The 22,428-nt window shown below is 47.5% G+C and overlaps 1 protein-coding gene across 1 annotated transcript; it reads left to right on the forward strand.

Annotated features, from left to right (window-relative positions):
- Window positions 1-1,322: 1,322 nt before the first annotated feature.
- On the forward strand, window positions 1,323-20,906 carry PRSS53 (serine protease 53). Its single transcript, XM_079950274.1, has 11 exons — window positions 1,323-1,546; window positions 7,392-7,418; window positions 8,188-8,356; window positions 9,858-10,138; window positions 11,182-11,348; window positions 12,550-12,766; window positions 12,987-13,137; window positions 13,896-14,155; window positions 15,655-15,812; window positions 18,140-18,371; window positions 19,328-20,906. The coding sequence occupies exons 1-11, from the start codon at window positions 1,324-1,326 to the stop codon at window positions 19,375-19,377; spliced, it is 1,935 nt and encodes a 644-aa protein (XP_079806400.1). The 5' UTR covers window position 1,323; the 3' UTR covers window positions 19,378-20,906.
- The last annotated feature ends 1,522 nt before the right edge of the window (window positions 20,907-22,428 follow it).

The raw sequence follows: 22,428 nt of genomic DNA on the forward strand, positions 1-22,428 counted from the left end.
GCTGGCAAATACTTATTATTTTCTAATTTAATTCTGTATGTTAATATGGTGCTTTATTGTTGCTGTTTCGTTTCAATGTTTTATTGGTGCTTTATCCTTCTTATATCCTGCGATGATGTGTCAGGTTTTAAAGTGATTTCTTTATTACAGGTGGCATCTGATGAAGTCATAATAATAATAATAGTAATAATTTATTATTTATACCCTGCCCATCTGGCTGGGTTTCCCCAGACACTCTGGGCGGCTCCCAACAGTATATTAAAAACACGATAAAGCCATCAAACATTAAAAACTTCCCTAAACAAGGTTGCCTTCAGATGTCTTCTAAAAGTCAAATAGTTGCTTATTTCCTTGACATCTGTTTGGAGGGCGTTCCATAGGGCAGGCGCCATTACCGAGAAGGCCATCTGCCTGGTTCCCTGTAACTTCACTTCTCACAGGGAGGGAACCACCAGAAGTCCCTCAGAGCTGGACCTCAGTGTCCGGGCTGCCGATGTGGGTGGAGACGCTCCTTCTGGTATATTGGGCTGTGGCTGACTTCATACTTGAAGTCACTGATATAAATGAACTTAAGTTAGGCATGGGTGGTAGTAAGTAGAGCATCTCCTTTGCTTGCTGAAGGACCCAGGCTCCAGCCCCGACAACTTCAATAGACCCCTCTGAAGTATTCGACAGCTCCTGCTACTCAGTGTAGATAGAACTGAACTGGTCTTGTGTTCACAAGCTGCTCACTCAGAAAGTGAGAAGCAAAGAACAACAGAGAGGCATGCACTCCCTCCTATTTTTCTCTTTCTCTATTTTCTCCCTTCTCACTCCCCCTCAACCCCACATTGCCTACAACAAAAAATGTCTCAGAAGGACTGTAATTGAGCTGTATGATTTGAAAACAGAGACATTGAATGTACTCTTGCTACTTATGGAAAATCTTTAAATAAAAATATATATTTTTTATTGAAGGAATGCTTAGTTATTTGTAAATTGCCAATGTTCTGGGAATTAATAGTAACAACAACTGTTGATGATGGTTCTGTTGTTGCTATACCACTGAATTTGACAAACATTTATTATTATTGCTATCAATTATCGATTCTAATAATAATGATTGATTATTACGATAAACGGACAATGCATGCCAGTAATGCTTCTCTTGTTAGTGTCTTATCCTTTTCCACGTGAAAAAAGAAACCTATCTCTTGCCAAACCACCGTTCAGCCACTGAGACTGTCATCAGTTTGTTTTCCTCTTTCTGTCAGGTCAGCAAGACCAGTGCTATCAATATGCTGCTAAAAGCATAGAGAGTTCCAGGGAAATAAAGATGACTAAATGTGCTTCTTACACACGCAGAGAAATGCCACATTGTGCAAGACTAATGAGGTGTGGTGGGGCGGGGAGACCCAGACTGCCTCCTCCTGCAAGGGCCCCATGGCGCATATAAATCCCAGAACGTGCAGGGAGCGGACAGATACGACGAGAAGATCTGCAAAGATGAGAGGACAGACAAGAAGCTCTGCCAGTGCTGGGCTGCTTTTGCTGTTGGTCCTGACGGGTGAGTTCCTGGGCACAGCCTCTTGTGTGTGCAGCAGAGAGTTGGGTGAGAACGGAATGGTGCACACAGACGGGCACATAGGCAGGCTTGTTGGGGTGGGCAGAATGGGATGGCAGGATAAGTGCCTCCGAGGACGGAGGGATGAAAAGGGCAGCAGGGAACCACAGGGAAGGATGCTCAGCCCAGGGACCAAAACCAGGATGGAAACCAGCTGGCTGAAAGTGGGCAGTAGTCCCAGGAATAGCTGCTCCCACAATAAATCCTTAAGCACTTTCAGTGTCACGAGACATTCTGTTGTTTTTGCTGCAAGCCTGGCAAGAGATAAGACGAGCTGCCCTGCTTTAAATAGGCAGGCAGATGAAGGGCAAGATATAGGCAAGATGAATGGATGGGAAGGTAAGCGGATACAATACCTAAGGTGGTTGGCAACCCACGCTGGCTGGAGCTGACGAGAACTGGAGCACAATATCTGGAGGGCTACTGGTTTCCTAACCATACTACAGGTCAGGAGGGGAGAAACTCGGACTTAGGGGACCGAATGCAGCCCTCCAGACCTCTCCATGTGGCCCTTGGGCCACCTCACAGCTGGTTACAGCTCTCAGCAGCCCTGCGGTGTACCTTCCTTAAATGCTTTTGCTTGGGTAGAGGATGGCACAGCAAGGCGGTATAGAAACCTCTGGTTTGTGTGTGGCTGGAGTGGACCCTGCTGTACAAAAGTAATCACCTGTGGCCCTTGGAAGGCTGCCAGTGAGGGAAGGTGGCCCTCGGGCTGGAAATGATTCCCTCACCGCTGCTGTCGCTCAATCTGCTGTTAATGGCACAAGGCGTGGAGAGGAGTTATTTTTTACAAAAAAATAATAATTATTGGCAACTCTGCAGAGGTTTTGAGGAAGGAAAGACATCCTCCATTCACTGTGTTGCAACGTTAAGTGGGGCAATGGTAGCAATGATGGTGGTGGTTGTGGTGGTTGTAGTGGCGAGGAGCTTTCCCCTCCTCTGATTCATAGATGAACTTAAGGCAAAGGGCCCAGGAAGACAAAGATTGGGGGTTGTTGGGAGGTTGGATTGCACTTCCCCTTCCCCTTATTGTGACTGGTCTCCTGCTCCTTGTGACAGCTGTGCAGCAAGCCTTCCTTCATTATTCCTTGCACCTCCACCAAAGTGCTGGCATCTAAGCCACTGGCGGCAATACCTGCAACAAGCCACTCATCAGAGCTGCTTTGCCTGAAATAAAGAGATTTGGCCGATAAAGCTTTTTTCCAGCATGGAGGCACAGTGATGGGGGGAAACGGCAGTCTTCAATTTGGGCAGGGGCTGCTGCCCCAGTTCCAGACATTAGGGGTGAGATGCCACTGAAAGCGACAGAAGTTTAAAGCAACCAAGCATCTTTCTAGTTATTGCTTATTGCTGTGAACCGCCCTGAGATCTTTGGATGAAGGGCAGGATACCTATTAAATAAAAATAAAAGAATTGTAAGCTTTCACGAGCTACACCTGACTTCAACAGATGCATAGACCGTAATCCTCAGTAAAAAGGAAATATGTCAAAGTCTGTTAGATAGCCGAGGGCCATGAAAGTTTATACACATAGGGGCGTAGAACATGGGGGTGCGGAAACAGGAGTTAAATGGCAATGGAGTGCAAAAAGGACACAGCCTGTGAAATATGTCAGCTAGAGCTAAAATGAAGTAAGCACAGCTGTCCTTCTTAAGAGTTGTAACTGGTGATAACACTGCCATCTTTGCATTACTAAGCAATTTAACATCTGTAGTAGGACAGGGAACTATTGCCTCTACTGAGACTCAAATAGGATCGAACTTGTTGATAAGTTGCAATTCAGCAGCTTCCCGCTGGAGTTTCGCCTTTGAAGCTCCTTTGGTCAAGGATGGCCATTCAGTTACCACAACTACTAGTATTACTACTAATTTATTTCTACCCCGCCCATCTGGCTGGGTTTCTCCAGTCACTCTGGGCAGCTTCCAACAAAAGATTCAAATCATGACAAACTTCTCACATTGATTTCAGTGGGATCTCAGTGTGACTAAGGACTAGTTGGATAGTTGGTTCATTGGGTATATATGAAGACAAGATGGACTCTCCCATCCCACCTCATTTTGGCCTGGCAATTGCAGGTGATGAACCTGCGACCTTTCTAGATGTTGTTGGAGGGCCACAGATTTTCCATTCCTGGCTATTGATACTGTTGGGGTGGCCACACTTTGCCTTTAAAAGCTGTGTCATGGGCATGTTCAACACCTCCCTGCACAGAGTTTGGGGAAGTTTGTTCCCTGTTGAATTTTGACCTGCCATGGAGTCATTAAAACCACAGAACCCATGTCAGGAAAAACAAGATCTCGGCCTCATCCAGGTCAGTTGATGCAAGACTGGTCACCCAGCCTGCTATTTCTCTGCATGAAGTTCTCCTTCACCCCTCAAAGCCCCAGAAGCTATTTGTTGGAAAATGTCTGAAGATGAGAACAAACCCAAGTAGATAACATGTGGCTTTGTGCCAAAATAATGTGGTCAACCCTGTTTTTTTAAAGAGAGTCCAGCCTTTCTCCCTGGGAAAGGTCAGGTAACCAAGAAGGATCTCAAACACAGACACACACAGTTTGCTAGCTGTATAACCTGTTTTTAAATTCCAGAGTCAAACCTGCAGCTAAGAGAAAAAGGCATCATCCCTGTACACTTCCAAATCATCATTCTCCACCCAAATCTGGTATTAGATTAAAAGGGCTTTCTGTATTTTAATATTTCAGCTCAAAAGTCAAAGGTTGCCTTGCACAGAGAGCAGGGGCATTGTTGCGGGTGGCCCAGGCGGGCTGAGCCCCAGGTCTTTTGCCCTGGCCCCCAGATCCCCTGTGCACCATACATTTAAAGTGCATTACTCCCCACCCCCCAAGAGTCCTGGGAACGGTATTTTGTTCAGGGTACTGGGAAATATAGCTCAATGGGGATAAACTACAATTCCCAGGATTCTTTTGTGGAGGTGCTTTAGATGTATGGTGTGCAGGCAGAGAGAATAGTTCCTGGATCCCCTTGATTTCTGTGGTGGATCAAAGTGTTCTTCTGAAGTCCCTGGGTACTCGTAGCAATCCCAGTTCCCAAGAACAGAATGACAACTGAGGTGGGGCTGAAGGTGCCAACAGTCTGGCCTCGTGTGCAAAGCCTAATTATGATAAGCTGGTACATTATAAATAGCTGTGTTCCAGATTGTTGTGATAAGGAACAGGGTGGCTTCTTTCCTTTCTTTCCTTGCCTCTTCCCTCCTCCATTCCAAGGAAATGCCTGGCACACAGCTGTACAAAACAATTCGGCAGAGGAGAAGTGTTGTTTACCTCACTCTTGGGTGGTCTTCCCTGGCCTGCTCAGATCCAGTTCAGTTCCAGGCAGCTGCTGCTGCAGGTGTCCCTTGCCAGCAAAATTTAAATAAAATTGGGAAACACTCGCACAAAATTGGCATTCATCATTATTTGCTTGCGCATCTTCCCATTAATCAATCGTTGATCCCACACTTGTCAGTGCATTTTCTCATCACAGTTGTGTGTGTTGTCGTTTTAAAATGTGTTATAGTGATAGGCTAAGTCAGGCTTCCTCAACCTCGGCCATCCAGACGTTTTTGGCCTACAACTCCCATGATCCCTAGCTAGCAGGACCAGTGGTCCAGGATGCTGGCAACTGTAGTCTCAAAACATCTGGAGGGCTGAGGTTGAGGAAGCCTGGGCTAAGTCAAGGGAGACCTTTTACTCCTGGAATTGTCAAACCTAAAGCTGCAGGATGCACTTGATTCCCTCCTGCAAAATAGGGGCAGTCTGGAGGGAGCGAAAAGGTGCCACTTGCAGTCCTAGATAGGGGAAATAGTTTTTTTTTTTTTTAAATTAAAGATCCAAATGTCTTGCAAAGGGAAATCAAGCATAGCAGAGTGTGGAGTAGGCTAGATGGAACCTTCCTCCCTCAGTCGCTAAATTTTAACCTGCATGGGGGGTGTTGGCTTTAAAAACAAAGACATATGGGAAAGTATTTTAAAAGCACACCTGACCCCGGCTCCTCACAAGCAAAGAGCAATCCACTGTACCATATCAGATCTCATTTAACTACATGCGTCAACCAGCCTGGATTAAAAAACCAGGAAATGGTCCTAATCTGGGTGAAGGATGTTGACCTTGTGTTACGTGGCAAACTACATAAACAAACACTGCTCATTTAAATTTGGAGGGAGATTGCCGTTTCCTCTTTCCTGGGGAAAATTTTCGACCGGGCACAGTGTTGCTTCAGGAAATTGACCCTGGGCGATAGGCGCTGGCTGAGTCACTGTTTGCTGGAGAGCTTTGCTTTCTCCCATGAGAGTGCATCTGACTCATGAAGGGCCAGGAAACAGTGCACTGGAAATGAGATAAGGACTGTCATAATCTCATCAGCCACAGTCTCCTGGATCTTCAACAGCTTTAGAGACCAGAGGAGATGCAGGCATGGACTGCATGGACTGTCACTCATTTCTAGGACTGTTCCCAGCATTGAAGTAGCAAAGCGTGAAAAGGACGCTGTGGTGGAAACCATCATGCAGGTCCTACCAGGCCTGGAAGAATTTCTAAGCAGGGATGGGGAGCCTGTGGCCCTCCAGGTGTGTGGTTGGACTCCCAGGTCCCATCAGCCACAGCCAGCATGGCCAATGGTCAGAGATGGAGGGAGCTGGAGTCCTGCAATACCCAAAGTCACAAGTTCTCCATCTCAGCTCTTGAGGGCTTCAGCCTGGCTAGGTGGGCCCCTGTGCAGAAAGAAGCTCAGTAGTGGCTGAGATGTTAAGGGAGCAGGGTGGCAAAATAATGGATGAAGACAAATATTGCTAATTGCTGCAGATCATTTGTGGCTGTTAGAGGCCAGTTATGCCTTGCGCTAAAGGGGGAAGGGGGAACCAATCTGCATTGAATTTGCATGTGGTAATTTGTATGCATGTTTAGAAATAATTACTTGTTGTATCTTGGTGATAGATACGTCTTTGTGTGCTTGCTCAGTCTGGTGACCAGGTGTTCTTAACTGTTGTTGGGCAACTTCAAGGCTCCTGATCTCCCTTTTGATGGTTTCTTGCCTTTAAAGCAGACTTGGACTGGGCAGCCCTCAATCAGAGGGCACCTTCCAACAGGGGATAGTCCTCTGGTAGCCCTTTCAGACAGAAAACTGTACTTTGTAAAGAGGGGTGCATACCCCTTATTTAACATGCATGCCACTAAAGAGGGCAGCTGAAGGATCGGAAAGCCAAAGCAAAGAGCCAGTTCCCCCATGGATGTTTTAGGAAAGGTCAGGAAGTCTCCTCTTGCAGAATCAGTCTTGTGAAATTGTAGCCCATCCGCTAACATTGCAAGATACTGGAAACTGACGGTTGCAAAAATGTGCAGCCCTTCTGATGGCTGGCTAACAGATGAGTGGACCTTGTGGCTTATCACCATTCATGTTGCCTTGACGGCCGTTGGAATAAACTCACTCATTCAGCTGCCAGTTAGTGATCAGGTGGACAAAGCTAAGTGGACAAGGCACCAGAAAAGGGGATCCAGGCCAGATCCAGGCCTGGGAGTGAAATAAAAATATTCGCGAAAAACCACAAAAAGCAGAAACCTGCTTTTAAAAGAATAGTGTCTCTCCCTGCCCTGCTGGAGTTTCGGATTACCACTCCCATCATCCTCATCAGCTGTGCTAGCTGGTTCTGATGGGAATTGCAAGCTGAAACATCTGGAAATCACCAGATTTGTGAAGGCTGCTCTGCATTCTTGCTGGCTTTGCATAATGCACAGTGATGGACCGCAGGGGGAAAACATAAAAAAAACCCTCAGCCATTTTTCTCTTTCCACCAGGTCTTCAGCAAGGATCATCTGCCCAAGGTATGTGCCCTGAACTTAGAACTTTTCCTTATTCTGTTCTGTTCTGTTCTGTTCTTTTTTATTTTATTTGTTTTAAAATTCCACTGTAACTAGCCCTGTTAAAGATCATAATATGTTTTTTAGAGTCTCAGAAGAAAAGAAAGACAACAGGTGGTTGTCCGAAGGAGCTTGCAATCAGCAGCTCTGGAGAAATGAAACTTGTCCTTCTTATTTGGCAATTTGATTACATAACGGGCTGAAAATATCTTAAATGATTCACAAGAGATGAATCTGAGCAAAGGGAGTCACACTTCTGTGTGGCTTCAGAGCTATTCAGGAAGTTGACTAAGGGGGTTAGAACAGGGTTGGGAAACCTCGGGCCTGGGGGCCGCACAACCCCTGTTGGTTGGACCAATGGTTTTGCAAAAAAGATGGATTATAAACAATGCGCAAAAGGGCAAATCTGCCATGCAAACTTGTACCACTTTCAGTTCTCCAAAAGAACCCTAGGAGCTGTAGTTTGAGAAGTGATGGGAGGGATGGTTCTTTGTCAGGGAATCTTCACATAAACATTATTCCCTGAGAAGAGGCAACAGCTATAAGATCCACTTAAAACTGCTATTCTAAACACTCTTACTAAGGAGCGAGCTTCACTTAATGCAGTGGGACTTAACCTCTGGCTAATTCATGCGTAGGCTTGCATTGTGAGTCGCTAGCTATAGATCTGCTGTCACGATAGGTATGTCTATATGGTGCGTGTGAGTCACCTTGCTCTCTGCTTTCCCCCCAGCACTAAAATGTGGCATTCAAAAGCCCGTTATCCGGATAGCAGGTGGACTGGATGCCCAGCGTGGCGAGTGGCCGTGGCAGGTCAGCCTCCAGTACCGCGGAGAGCACTTTTGCGGCGGAAGCCTCATTAACGAGAGATGGGTCCTGACTGCGGCCCACTGCTTCTATGAGTAAGTCAAGATGGAGTGCCCCCTCTTGGTACCCACGGGAATTGCATCCTAAAAGGCATCCAGCATCTTCTCTGAAGAGGCATTTTCACCCTTCTGTCTCCCATTGGAGGGAGTCTGTAACCACCTGCAATTTTTCCAAGTACAGTAGTACCTTGGTTGTCGAACGGAATCCATTCCAGAAGTCCGTCCGACTTCCGAAAATGTTTTACAGCCAAGGCGCAGCTTCCATTTGGCTGCAGGAGCTTCCTGGACTCCATCGGAAGCTGTTTCAGTCATGTTGGATGTTTGGGTTCCAAAGAACGTTCGCAAACACTCACTTCTGGGTTTGTGGCATTTGGGAGCCAAAACCTTTGAGTCGCAAGGCGTTTGGCATCCAAGATATGATTGTACTTGTGTTAGAAAACAAACAAAACAAAAATGTTTTGATTGATTAAAAAAGTGCCTCCATTGAAACACCCTGCAGAATTCTTTTTTTTATAAAAAACAACAGTTTTAGCCTATTAAACAATCTGATCAACAAAACATGGCAACCCTAATATTTATAGATCTGTCATCATTATCAGTGCTTTCCATGGTTTTAAGCTACCGTATCCAAAGCGAGGTTATCGCTACATGCAAACACATTTGAGGCGTTGTTATATCCCCACAACATGGATGGGAAGCTGAAACAGAGAGGGGGGGATTGCTGAGGCTACCTCATTAAGGAAAGTAAGAAGCAGGGCTTTTTTCCAGCTGGAACCCAGCACACCTCAGGTGGACGCCATTGCCATTATAAGAGAACTAAGGGGACCCAGGTGGCGCTGTGGGTTAAACCACAGAGCCTAGGACTTGTTGATCAGAAGGTTGGCGGTTCTAATCCCCGTGACGGGGTGAGCTCCCGTTGTTTGGTCCCTGCTCCTGCCAACCTAGCAGTTCAAAAGCACGTCAAAGTGCAAGTAGATAAATAGGTACCGCTCCGGCGGGAAGGTAAACGGCGTTTCCGTGCGCTGCTCTGGTTTGCCAGAAGCAGCTTAGTCATGCTGGCCACATGACCCGGAATCTGTATGCCAGCTCCCTTGGCCAGTAAAGCGAGATGAGCGCCGCAACCCCAGAGTCGGCCACGACTGGACCTCATGGTCAGGGACCCCTTTACCTTTAAGGAGGTGTTTGTGGTGAGTTCCAGCACCTCTCCCAAAGGTTTCAGCCAGGGAGTCTTTTCCAGACCTACTTGGAAATGCCAAGGATTGAAACTGGGCCCTTTTGCACACAGACCCCGTGTTCTGCCTCTGAGCCATGGCTCTTCCCTTATTAACTTGCAGCTGAGGTGAGATTTAAACCTCCACTGGAGCTTCCAAGTTACAACACATGGCAGAAGTTGAGATGAAAAGAGACTGGCTGGTAGGAAGGGGGTCATCACATCAGCTCATGAACAAAGCAAGCAAGGGGCCCATGCACCCATTCTGCAGATTCAAGAGTGAGCTGCGAGAGATTCTCAAACACAGTCCTTTCTCTTTTCCTCCAGGTTGGGAATCGAAATCTGCGCATCTGACTGGAAAGTGGTGCTGGGCCGCGTGAGACTGACAGGCAGGTCTCAAAGGGGGCTGGAACGCAACGTCTCTGACATCATCCCTCACAAGGACTATGTCAATTACGATAAAGGCGATGACATTGCGCTGGTGCGCCTCAGCGAGCCTGTGAGCTACAGCCGGGACATCGCTCCCATCTGCCTGCCGTATGCCAACCACCGCTTTGCCTTCGGGACGCAGTGCTGGCTGAGTGGCTGGGGAGAAGTTGCCAATAACGGTGAGTGAGGAACGGGGGTCTCTCTGGTCAGAGGGGGAGGAGCATGTGGGTCTTGCTTCTGTGGTTGAGCTGTGGGTGCAGAAGGTTCCAGGTTCGGCCCCTGCCAGCTCTGCTTAAAAGGATCAGGCAGCACGTAGGCCTGGGAGAAGGAGTTCGATTCAGCTCACATCTATCAAATCCATGCTTTCCGAAACTGTACATGAACTGAAACCGCAGCCAGCCTTTGAAACGTATGCTTATCCAGACTTTGCAATGTGGTGGTGCAACCATAGAACCTTAACCAAAATGTGTGTCTTTGGGGGGGTGCAATAAAACGGGAATATATTGGTGAAAAGAACGTGCAAAAGTGCACGGCGATAGGAGAAATTGCTTGCAAAAAATTAGACAAAACTGCATACAAAAATCTGTGTGTTGGGATAAATTCACGCTAAGATGCTGAAGAATTTTCAGGAGGATTTTTAAAAGGGGAAATTCACAAATTGCTGCAGAAATGTAGAGAAGTGAAATTAAGACTGTGGAAATAGGAAGCTGAGAGAACGGAGAAATGACAGATTCTTCCATCCGTAGACTGCCTGGTGATGGAAAAGGGCCCATGCTTGAGAGCCACTGCCAGTCAGAGGACGTAATACTAGCCTAGGTGGACTAAGGGTTCTACATAGGGCAGGTAGCTTTTTGCATTCATAATTCAGCTGCTGGCTTCACCAGGCCTTGTGGGAAGGGCCATAGTTGAGCAGCAGAGCATCTGCTTCACATGCAAACGGTCCCAGGTTCACTCTATGGCATCTCCCAGTAGGGCTGGGAATGTCCCCGGGAAAATCCCTGGACAGCTGCCAGTCAGTGTGGACAATACTGAGACAGATGGAGCCATGGTCTGCCTCCGTATAAGATCAGATGGTGGTTTCATCAGATCTTTGGTGGTGTGTGTGTGAGGGACCTGTGATTAGGAGCCAACCAACATGATCAGGGGTTGCTCCAAGCATCTTCTGCCCAGCTGCCTGGGACCACCTAATAATATTCTGACTGCGCCCCATGCTCCCCTCCAGTCACCCTGCCGAAACCCATGAACCTCCAGGAGATGACCGTAGACCTGCTGACCAGCGACACCTGCAACTGCATCTACAGCAACCTACGCAACAGGAGGATCGTCAGCCCAGCTCGGCCTGGCATGGTCTGTGCCATGACTCCTGACCGCAAGAGGGGTCCTTGCAAGGTCAGCAAAAGATGAGCGAAACTGTCAAAGGAAGGATGTGGGTGGAATTGTGCTTCCCTGCTAGATCAGGCCTAAATGCTTCACGTTTCAAGCAAGTTCATAGCCCTTACGGGCATGCAAATATGAGTTTGTGAGTAATGGCTGGAGAAACATCCAGAAGCCATCTGGCAGCTCGGCAAGGCTTTCAATAGTGAAGGGGTGCTGCTGCTTCAGGGCATGGTATAAGTCTCCACCTCTCCAGCACCACATTGGCTAGCATAGATAAATCAAGAAAGCAGGTGCAACAGCAAATCTCCATGCATTTATATGCAGACACAAGTATTATTTCAGGGATGGGGAACCTGTGGCTCTCAATAAGGGTTGCTGGGCTCCAGCTCTGATAATCCTTGGCCCATTGGCCATGCTGGCTGTCGCTGATCCAACAATGTCTGGAGGGCAGCAGGTTGGCACAGCTGATTTTGTGGGCCTTACGCCCAGGATGGCATGTTTAGGGTTTGCAGCCTACACTTGGGAAATGTACACTGTTTGAAAGATTTGGTTTTCTTGGCGTAGGAACAGGGAGGGGGTAAGATTCAGGTTAGATTCAAGTCAAGAATGCAAAGGATCTTCCTTAAATCTTAAAAGTTTGGGCACTTTCTCCCTGACACGCACAACATTATTGCACATTCCCCATTTTCCCAAGTATGATTGTGCCAGAGTGAGAGCGACCAGTTTTAGGTTGCAATCCTCCACCCCATATATCTGGGAGTAAATGTCATGGAATTGAAAAGGACTTACATCTGAGTGGGGCTGGAGGCAATGCTAGTCTTACTTAGAGTAGACCATTGAAATGAATGAACACGATGACCTTGGGTCCATTTGTTTCAATGGGTCTAATCCGTTTAGCACTGGATACAACTCTATTTTTTTTTCCTTTTGAGGGTAGAGCAGTGAAGACTAGTGATTGTCTTTGCCATGTCCGGCTAATTGACTGTTATTATTATTATTATTATTATTATTAATTGAATTTCTATACTGCCCTATACTCGGAGGTCTCAGGGCGGTTCACAGAAAAGATCACAGGAGCCCAACTCTATCCATTAGCTGCCACTGGTGAAAAATCAGCCAACCCCCCTGGGCCATTCGCTAGTGAAACCAGCAGCCAGCATAGCAACAAAACATTATGCACACCTATGTTACAAAGCACCTCTTTCCACCCCAGGGCGATTCAGGTGGCCCTCTGGTCTGCATGGAGGATGGCTATTGGTTCCAGGCAGGGATCTTGAGTTTCTCCATGGGCTGCAGACAGTTCTTTGGCCCCACCGTCTTGACCGACACCGCTTTCTACGCCGACTGGATCAAGCGTTATGTTGAAAATGCCACCTTCGCCAGCCAGCCCGAACCCCGGCCCAATACCACTGACAAGTACATGTGCACAGGTATGGGTCTTTACCTAGGATTGCTGCAAATATATGGCTTCACAGCATGGGTTGGGGAGTCTGTGGCCTTCAGGTATTGCTGGGTCTCCAATTCCCATCAGCCCAAGCCAGCGTGGCTCCTGGTCAGGGATGGTGGGAGCTGTAGCCTAGCAACAGCTGAAAGCATAAGATTCTTCTTATGTTCTTCTGACACCATGTTTTCCTCTGCACCGGTTTCCAGGCTGCGGGGTGATGAAAGCGGACAGGCCTGGCGGAGGGGCAGAGGGTCTCTGGCCCTGGTACGTGAGCCTCCGGCACAAGGGTCAGCACGTCTGTGGAGCCACCTTGATCGCTGAGGACTGGGTCATCACCTCTGCACAGTGCTTCATTGGGTGAGTGGAGATTGCATGGGCAAAGTTTTCCTGGTGGTCTCTGGGCAGGAGAATGTGACATCCTGTGTCATGCCAGCCTACTTTGGATTCTTGTTGATGGCATCTTCTCCTGCAGCAGCTTCTATAACCTTCAGGAGAAGATGCCTTCTTTTTTGGCTGCTGTATCTTTTGGTAACAGCCAGAAAAAGCTCCACAGGTGAAGCTTTCTCCAGTCAATTTCAGTTGTTGAATTTCTGCCCAATGCCCAACTCTTAAAGGTACACAGCAGGCCTCCCAGTGGGGAAAAGGCATGCATATTCTGGCTGCAGAGTGCAGGAAGTTAATCCCACTTAGTCATATAGACAGTATTTGGTCTGTCTTGAGAGCTCAGTGACTGAGGGCGTGTAGATGCAGTGTAGCAGCTAAGAATTATGAATCAGGGCATCCCCAGGTGAAATCTCTCCTCTGCTGGGTGCATTGGGTAGGTGGCCTTAGGCAAGCTCCTGCATCTCATGTGTGGCATGCGGGTGAGGGGGGTTACCTCACAGGACTGTTGTGAGCATTCACAAGATAAAATTTGTGAAGTGCTTCATGCATTCTAAATTGCTCTGCATTTCTTAAGTAGTATTATTACACTCAGGAGTCCTGGCTCCCCTAATTCCTGACTGCGGCCTCCTGGACCTGTCTTGGCGTGTGCAAACATATCGAGGCCAACCAAGTCCACGCAAATTCTGCAACCCAAATGTACGCTTCAATTCCTCTTGTCTCCTGTTTGCCAGGCTCCAGGAACCCGAGGGCTGGGAGGTGCTGCTGGGTGAGCAGCGGGAAGAGGGCAAGCAGACGTGGCAGGAGAAGAGGGCCATCCAGCAGATTGAACTCCATGGTGCCTATGTGGAGGCGAAGGAAGGTCACGACATTGCGATGGCCAAGCTGTCCCAGCCTGTGGTGTTCAATGACAGAATCCGGGCCATCTGTGCCCCGTACGCCAACCACCAGTTCCCATTTGGCTCTACCTGCTGGACCCGCGGACGGAGAATCGGTATGTCGGGGTGGAGCATGGTGCGACTGTGCAAGATAATAATAATAATAATAATAATTTATTATTTATACCCCGCCCATCTGGCTGGTTTTCCCCAGCCACTCTGGTCGGCTCCCAACAGAATATTAATAATAGTAACAAAAAAGCAATAAAACATCAAACATTAAAAGTTTCCCTAAACAGGGCTGCCTTCAGATGTCTTCTAAAAGTCAGATCAGGGGTAGGCAACCTAAGGCCCATGGGCCCAATCGCCTTCTCAATCCGGCCCACGGACCTTCTGGGAATCAGCGTGTTTTTACAGGAGTAGAATGTGTCCTTTTATTTAAAATGCATCTCTGTGTTATTGTGGGGCATAGGAATTCATTCATCCCCCCCCCAAAAAAAAATATATAGTCCGGCCCACCACATGGTCTGAGGGACGGTGGACCGGCCCACGGCTGAAAAAGGTTGCTGACCCCTGAGTCAGATAGTTGTTTATTTCCTTGACATCTGATGGGAGGGCATTCCACAGGGCGGGCGCCGCTACTGAGAAGGCCCTCTGCATGGGTGGGGAATCCTTTCCTGCCAGAAAAGACCACCTTCTCTCTCTTCCAGAAGCCACGTGTGGGTGTTGGGCAGGGCCAGAAGCTAAAATGAGCAGAGGAACAAATGTTTATTTTGCCCCTGTGCATTAAGAGTTGCTTCTGCACACGTTTACACATCCCACTGGACTCTTCATCCAGGCAGGCAAGAAGCACCGTCTGAGTTCCAGTGTGCATTCTAGGCAGGCATGAATATGCAAAGCTGGGCTAGTGAGGAGGTGTGGCTTGGGGGAGGGTCCCTTGCGGACTTGACGTGAGAGGACCGGAGGGCTGCATTCTGAGTGAGCCCTGGGCCTTAGAGTCCCTCTTAGATTTCTTAAATTCTTCCAGGGTTAAAGGGATGGGGGAAAGCGCCACAGTCTTAGGGAGGTGGGGCTGGTGACTCGGAGCGGCTACCGAGACCACATAACACCGGTCTTGAAAGACCTACATTGGCTCCCAGCACGTTTCCGAGCACAATTCAAAGTGTTGGCGGTGACCTTTAAAGCCCTAAATGGCATCAGTCCAGTATATCTGAAGGAGCGTCTCCACCCCCATTGTTCTGCCCGGACACTGAGGTCCAGTCCCGAGGGCCTTCTGGCAGTTCCCTCCCTGCGAGAAGCCAAGTTACAGGGAACCAGGCAGAGGGCCTTCTCGATAGTGGGGCCCGCCCTCCCACCAGATGTCAAAGAGAACAACAACTACCAGACTTTTAGAAGATGTCTGAAGGGAGCCCTGTTTAGGGAAGCTTTTAATGCTTGATGTATTACGGTATTTTAATATTTTGTTGGAAGCCACCCAGAGTGGCTGGGGAAGCTCAGCCAAATGGGCAAGGTAAAATTAATAAATTATTATTATTATTATTATTATTATTATTATTATTATTATCATCATCCCTGGCACGGCTTACCAACTCATGATCTTTCCATCATTATCTAGATGGCAATTTGAGTTTTCCGGGCAGCGTGGAGGTCAAACTCCTTGGCCCCAAGGAATGCAACTGCATCTATAACAAGACCAGCAATGTGGGAGAAGAGATCCCCATCACTTCTGAGATGATGTGTGCCACGCCCAGTAAAAGCAACATGCGCTGCCAGGTAAGGGGAGGTCAACACATCTTGTGCTGAAATGTTGTTCGAAACAAATTGGGGGGGGGATATGGTCGGTTATAGCCAAATTATCCCACATTTTGGGTACTAAATATCACCTCCCCCTTCCACTGAGCTCATGGCACAGCCTGCCAGGAATGTGCCTGTTGTGTCTTCCTGCATGTGTCACCAGCAGCAGTGCTTTATGACAGGGTGCTTTGTGGCAGAACTGCTCGGTTTGTGCAGTTTTGCAGCAGTTTTGCAGCACTCTGATTCAGCCCTATGTATACCCTGTTTCCATGCACTAATCACATGGGTTGCAACATCCTCCCTCAGTCTAAGGCAGCCTTTCTCAACCTGTGAGTCCCCAGATGTTGTTGAACTACAACTCCCATCACCCCTAGCTAGCAAGGTCAGAGCTCAGGGATGATGGGAGTTGTAGTCCAACAACATCTGGGGATCCACAGGTTGAGAACTGCTGCTCTAAAGTAAGGTTACCAGATTTTTTTCAATGAATCCGGGGACACTTTTCAACTTCAATGGATTTTGTATGGGGACTGATTTGTAAATCCGGGGACTGTCCCTGGGAAACGGGGGCATCTGGTAACCTTACTCTAAGGAGGTGAATTAAATTAGGGTCTCCAAGGTTTGCCCTTTTTTTAATTGCAGGGTTCTAACTTCCATCACTCCCAACAACACAACAGGTCTTTGCTACACTCTTCTGATGTCTCCAGTTTCGTGTACAGTTCGTAAAAAGAAATCTGAATGTTTATAATTTAAAGCCATTTTATACCAGAACAAGAAATATTGTAGAATTTCAGATCAATGATTTTTTTAAAAAAAATTGTACTGTATAACTTAATGGAACAATGTCTATCAAAATAATCCTCAGCGTAGAAGCCAAATGCCATCAGAGTAGAAGAGCCTCTAATTTCAGGATAACAAGAAAATAACACTTTCACCAGCTATCAATCTCAAGAGGTGTTTCTGTTGCTCAGCTTACAAAATACTTGGAAATTGCTCCTGAAATATAGATGCATGGCTGTACCTTAAACACACAGCTAAGTAAATCTGGTGTTTCTATATAACGCTAAGGCATTTCTTCAACAAATAGGACTAGCAGAGGAGGCAATCCATTGCTTACATCTCTTGCCCAAACATTGTTCCAGTAGGGCTCACGCAGCAGAATTTCCCTGTGGAAACTCGCACACAAAAAAACGAGAAAGCGTTTAGCTGGCCAGTAAAGGATCTTTCAGCCCATGGAGCTGTCCACTTGGTGTAGTGCTGAAATGCTTATTCTCTAGTTGCGAACAGCTGCAAATCTGGAAGTGCCAAATGTGGGGGTTTTTTTTAGATATTTGAGAAGTCCCACTGAGAAACTTACTGGTGCTTTCTGTCATTTCCCCCCTTTCCCCCTCCTTTCACACAACATATTTACCGGTAAATACTATCTGGTAGACTCCTATTCACTGAGCAGGAATTAGGAACCCAGATTAAAAGCAGGGTCTCCTGGTTGTTACATATCTTTCATCCATGGCGGTGTTCTCTTTGAAGACCAGGAAATGTGACCCCATGTTTCTGCTTCTGATTCCTTCCTTTTACTGAGGGATAGGCAACATGATGCCATCCAGATGTTGTTGAACTCCACCTCCCATCATTTCTATTAGCCATGCTGGTTGGGGAGATGATATAATAATAATAATAATAATAATAATAATAATAATAATAATAATAATAATTTATTTATAGCCCGCCCATCTGGCTGGGTTTCCCCAGCCACTCTGGGCGGCTTCCAACAGAACACTAAAATAGAATAACCTATTAAACATTAAAAGCTTCCCTAAACAGGGCTGCCTTCAGATGTCTTCTAAAAGTCTGGTAGTTGTTTTTCTCTTTGACATCTGGTGGGAGGGCGTTCCATAGGGCGGGTGCCACTACTGAGAAGGCCCTCTGCCTGGTTCCCTGTAACTTGGCTTCTCGCAGCGAGGGAACCACCAGAAGGCCCTCGGGACTGGACCTCAGTGTCTGGGCAGAACGATGGGGGTGGAGACGCTCCTTCAGGTATACTGGACCGAGTCGGTGTCCAACAACATTGGGAATGCACCATGTTGACTACCCCAATTCACTCACTCACTCACTCACTCACTCACTCACTCACTCATTCTGTTTGTTATTAACTTTCCCCCCAGAGTGACCCAAAGTGACTTACATTAAAACCAATTAAGAATATCCAGTAAAAATCTAAAAACACACACATCTTATTTGGATGGCATCATGCTCTGTATTTTGGCTCCTGTTGGACTGCTATGTTAATATTTTCATTCTTTGACCTCTAGGATAGCATCGGTGACCCTCTGGTTTGCAACGAGAATGGGACGTGGTTCTTGGCGGGCATCTCCAGCTTTGGAAAGGGCTGTGGGACTGTGGTCCGTCCAGGTGTTTACACATCAGTCAGTAGCTTTCAGGAGTGGATCATGCAACTGTCCTGGTCTGCTTACTATGATGTGCAGAAGCCTCCTATTCCAGTGGTCAATGACACGGAAACCTGCATGCATGTGTTTTTTTCAAGTAAGGAGCAGCAATCTTGAATATCCTTGTGGTGGTGGGGTGGCAGTTCACAGAATCTACAGGGACCTTTCAGTACAATTCAGAATCCATGGGCATGCATCCCTGTCTCAGAAGCAGTACTAATCTCTGGATGTAACCTGCACCCATGAATGCACTGATTCACCTTATCATCAAGAGGACATTGGCACAAGACACTGAAAGTGTTGTTACACCACTTTAACAATCATGGTTTCCCTCAAAGGAGACTGGGAACTGTTGGTTGTTAAGGGTGCTGCTTAGAGTTTTTAGGAGACTCCCTATTCCTCTCAAAGAGCCACCATTTTCAGAGTACCCCAGGAAGAGAAATTGGTTATTAAACAGATAGCCCAGTACAATGGCTAGCGCTGGTTGGCAAATGAGAAGGAAAGCCAAAGGCTGCTCATCTCTCAGCAGAGCAGAGCTCTGCTTCCCTTCTCTCTCTCTCTCTCTCTCTCTCTCTCTCTCTCTCTCTCTCTCTCTCTCTCCCCCCTCTCTCTCTTTCTCTCTCTCTGTAACCTGCAAGAGTTAAAGCTGGAGGTGCAGCAACAAAGCTTCCCCAGCCAAATTTCTGCCTGCCTGGTCACTTTTATAAGGATGGCAGCCCTGCTCAAGAGGGCTACATTTGCACCCCATCCTATCCCCTGCACTCAAAGCATGCCTTCAATATTTCTTTCTGTCCCCTAAAGAGCTCACAGTCTAAGCCACCCTGGCATTCTTTCCAGATTCCCCACACCTTGAGTATGAAAGGCACTGGATTGTTTCCAGCCAAGTCCTACTCAGAGTAGACCCGCTGAAAGCAATGAACCCAGACTAGTCACATCCATGGACTTCAGCGAGTAGGGCAGGCCTAGGATACAATCCATTGCCTTCCTCTTTATAAATCCTATCTCCTGAAGCTATAGGAGTAAATAAACTTAGGCTGCTTCTCTTTTTTTCAGGATCAAGGGACAAAACACTGACACGGAACAGACCAAACTTGGCTGAATGAAAAATTTGGTGGCATCCCTTTTCGTCTGCCTCTGGTTCTGCCTCCCACTCAAGAAATGATCTGAGAGCACTGCTGGCTCCCACCACACAGCAGAGTCTGGGGAGGTGGGCTCATTCCAGCTACCAGACAGACAGTTCTTTGTTCCTATCTCAGAACAATCCAGGGGGCTGCATTTTGCTTTGTCGGGGAGAGGGGAACGACACCCTTCACACCTGATGCCAACCCTGCAAAATAACACTAAGAGCCCTGCCCTGCTGGGCAAAATGGAGGGGGGCAGAATATAGCAAGATGCAATTGCTTCTCGGGATATTTCCCCTTTCCTTTCCTAGACTGCATAATTGGAACCAAGAGGCCAGTCAGGTGCTCAGACAATAAGGCTGGCCTTGGACAAGCCCCCCCCCTCAATCTACTTCACAGGTGTGTTGCGAAGGATAAAGTGAGGCAGGTATATGAGGACCCTCAGAGCAAGGCCAGAAACCTGCCACTTCCATAAGTATCTGCTTCGGGGGGGGGGGCAGACTCACAGGGCCAAACTCGAGACCTTGTCCAGGTCTGGAGTGAATCTGAATTAGCATTGTAACAGGTTGGGTACGAAAATTTATTTATGTGATGAAATCCAGCTTCTAATCTCCAAGCGTAGCTGCGTTTTTCAGAAGGCAGAGTACGGCTTGACTCAGAAGTATGAGGAGGCAACAGGCAAACATTCCTTTGCACAGGTGGTTTTTCTTGTGCTGAACTGCTGCCCACCTTTGCAAAGGGAATTCCAGCAGGGTGGCAAGGCAGGGGATATACAGCACCTCTTACCAGTTTTTCTAGTAATTAGGGTGTTTTATTCTATTTATTTAAATCATCCATACATATGGTGTGACACTACTAAACCAAATTTCAGATTTCTAGCTCAGGTGGAAATAGTACTCTCACTAGTCATTCACCTATAGCATAATCAAATGTACATACTTCCTTCGAGGGCCCAAGAGTCAGTGTTTTAATATCTCAGAAACCCTTTAGTGTAGACTGGCTAAGAGACTGAATTTGGTAATCATACAATTGACAGAGATGAATGCGTGTGGCTGTGTGTGTGTGTGTGTGCATATTTATCTTAATACTTCATTGTACAAAATAAATTATTTGAAGGTGTGGAACATTTTCAAGAGATCCACTCTTCCATTTCTATGCCTAAGCAGAGAAGACAGGCATTTATGCTCAGAACAGATTTGAAAGTTTCAACTGGGAGGTACCAGGCACAGCAATGTTTCACTGGCGACACCGCAGTTGTCGAATTCTCTCCTGGGGAAGATCCAACACTGTTTTTACACTACTGCTGGTTTTTTTTCCCTATTCTGGAAGGCATGCTATTTTATCTTACAATCATTTTTGAACTTTTTAATATGGTTTTAATGCTGCTGTGTTTTTATATATATTTATACTTGATCAACCAGATGTTGTATGTTGTTATATTGTGGTGTCTTTCGGCAACGCTTCGAACAATTGTGTGGGAAAGAGGGAAATAAATATTTTTGAAAATCTAAGCGCTGTAGTTGTCTGTGCCAGAAAAGCAAAAATTAGAGCGCTCCTCTACCTCAAGAATCCATAACATAGCTTTCATGGCTGTTATCGTTAATGCATTACTATTAAATTTAAGAGCTAGTAGCTATTGATAGTCTTATCCCCATTAATTTGTAGAATCCTCTTTCAAATCATCCAAACAGCTCACCATCCCTATACAGTATGTTGCAGGAGCTAAGAACGTTTTGTACACCTCTATTGCAACATACTGTGTATATTTGTACACCTCTATTGTGTCGGACGCAGGTGGCACTGTGGGTTAAAGCCTCAGCGCCTAGGACTTGCCGATCGAAAGGTCGGCGGTTCGAATCCCTGCGGCGGGGTGCGCTCCCGCTGCTCGGTCCCAGCGCCTGCCAACCTAGCAGTTTGAAAGCACCTCCGGGTGCAAGTAGATAAATAGGGACCGCTTACCAGCGGGAAGGTAAACGGCGTTTCCGTGTGCGGCTCTGGCTCGCCAGAGCAGCGATGTCACGCTGGCCACGTGACCCGGAAGTGTCTCCGGACAGCGCTGGCCCCTGGCCTCTTAAGTGAGATGGGCGCACAACCCCAGAGTCTGTCAAGACTGGCCCGTATGGGCAGGGGTACCTTTACCTTTACCTTTACTATTGTGTCACCCCTTCCAGTACTCAGGAATAAATTCCACTAAACTTGCCAGAACTGGTTTCTTAATAGGACTGGGCTGTGAAAAACCCCCAGATTAAAATATGTTACCTGAGGCAAGCGGCTTGTGTGTGCTAACTCTGGCAACATTTGCCATCCTGGTGCCCTCCATATGTTTTCGACTGGATAGCTCAGTTGGTTTGAGCGCGGTGCTGATAATGCCAAGGTTGCATGTTCAAACCCTGTTAGGGACAGCTGCATATTCCTGCACTGCAGGGGGTCGGACTAGATGACCCTCCGATTCCCTTCTGTCAGGAGTGCGTGCAGGAGCCAGGCCCTGGGACTAGTAGGGCTTCGCAGGACTGGGGCCTTCCTAAGTTTGTTCTGGAGAGGAAAGGCGCGGCCGCACAGGTGAGGCCGCTTGGTAACTCACTGCACCTGGTGGCAAGAGCCGGGAAGGGATATAAGGTCAGCATTTCCCTTTGGCTCTTTGCCACAGCAACTCATTTCCTGCCTTGCTGCGTTTGGCTTCTTGCAACCTGATCCTCGGACCCTTGACTTTGTGACTCCTTGCTTCTCGACCCTCGGACCCCTGGCTTCTGGACTCTCGTTCCTGCTCCCACCCTGCCATTTCGCCCCCAGTCCTGACATCCTCAGCTGGGACTTCGAACGCCCGTAGACCGGACCATGACACCTTCCAGCTCTGCAATTCTATGACTGAAACTCCCATCAGCCCCAGTCAGCACGTGTTGCACGGCAGTGTGCAGGATTTGGCTTCCACCTGGGCCTAAGGACAAATCCTGTGTGAAGCAGTGAGTACCCACCAGCAGATTTGCTTGGATCCACCCTGTAGAGTCCATCCCCCCCCCAGCCCCTTTACCTGAG

This window comes from Podarcis cretensis (assembly GCF_951804945.1).
Source record: "Podarcis cretensis genome assembly, chromosome: 13".
NCBI classification, from domain to species: domain Eukaryota; kingdom Metazoa; phylum Chordata; class Lepidosauria; order Squamata; family Lacertidae; genus Podarcis; species Podarcis cretensis.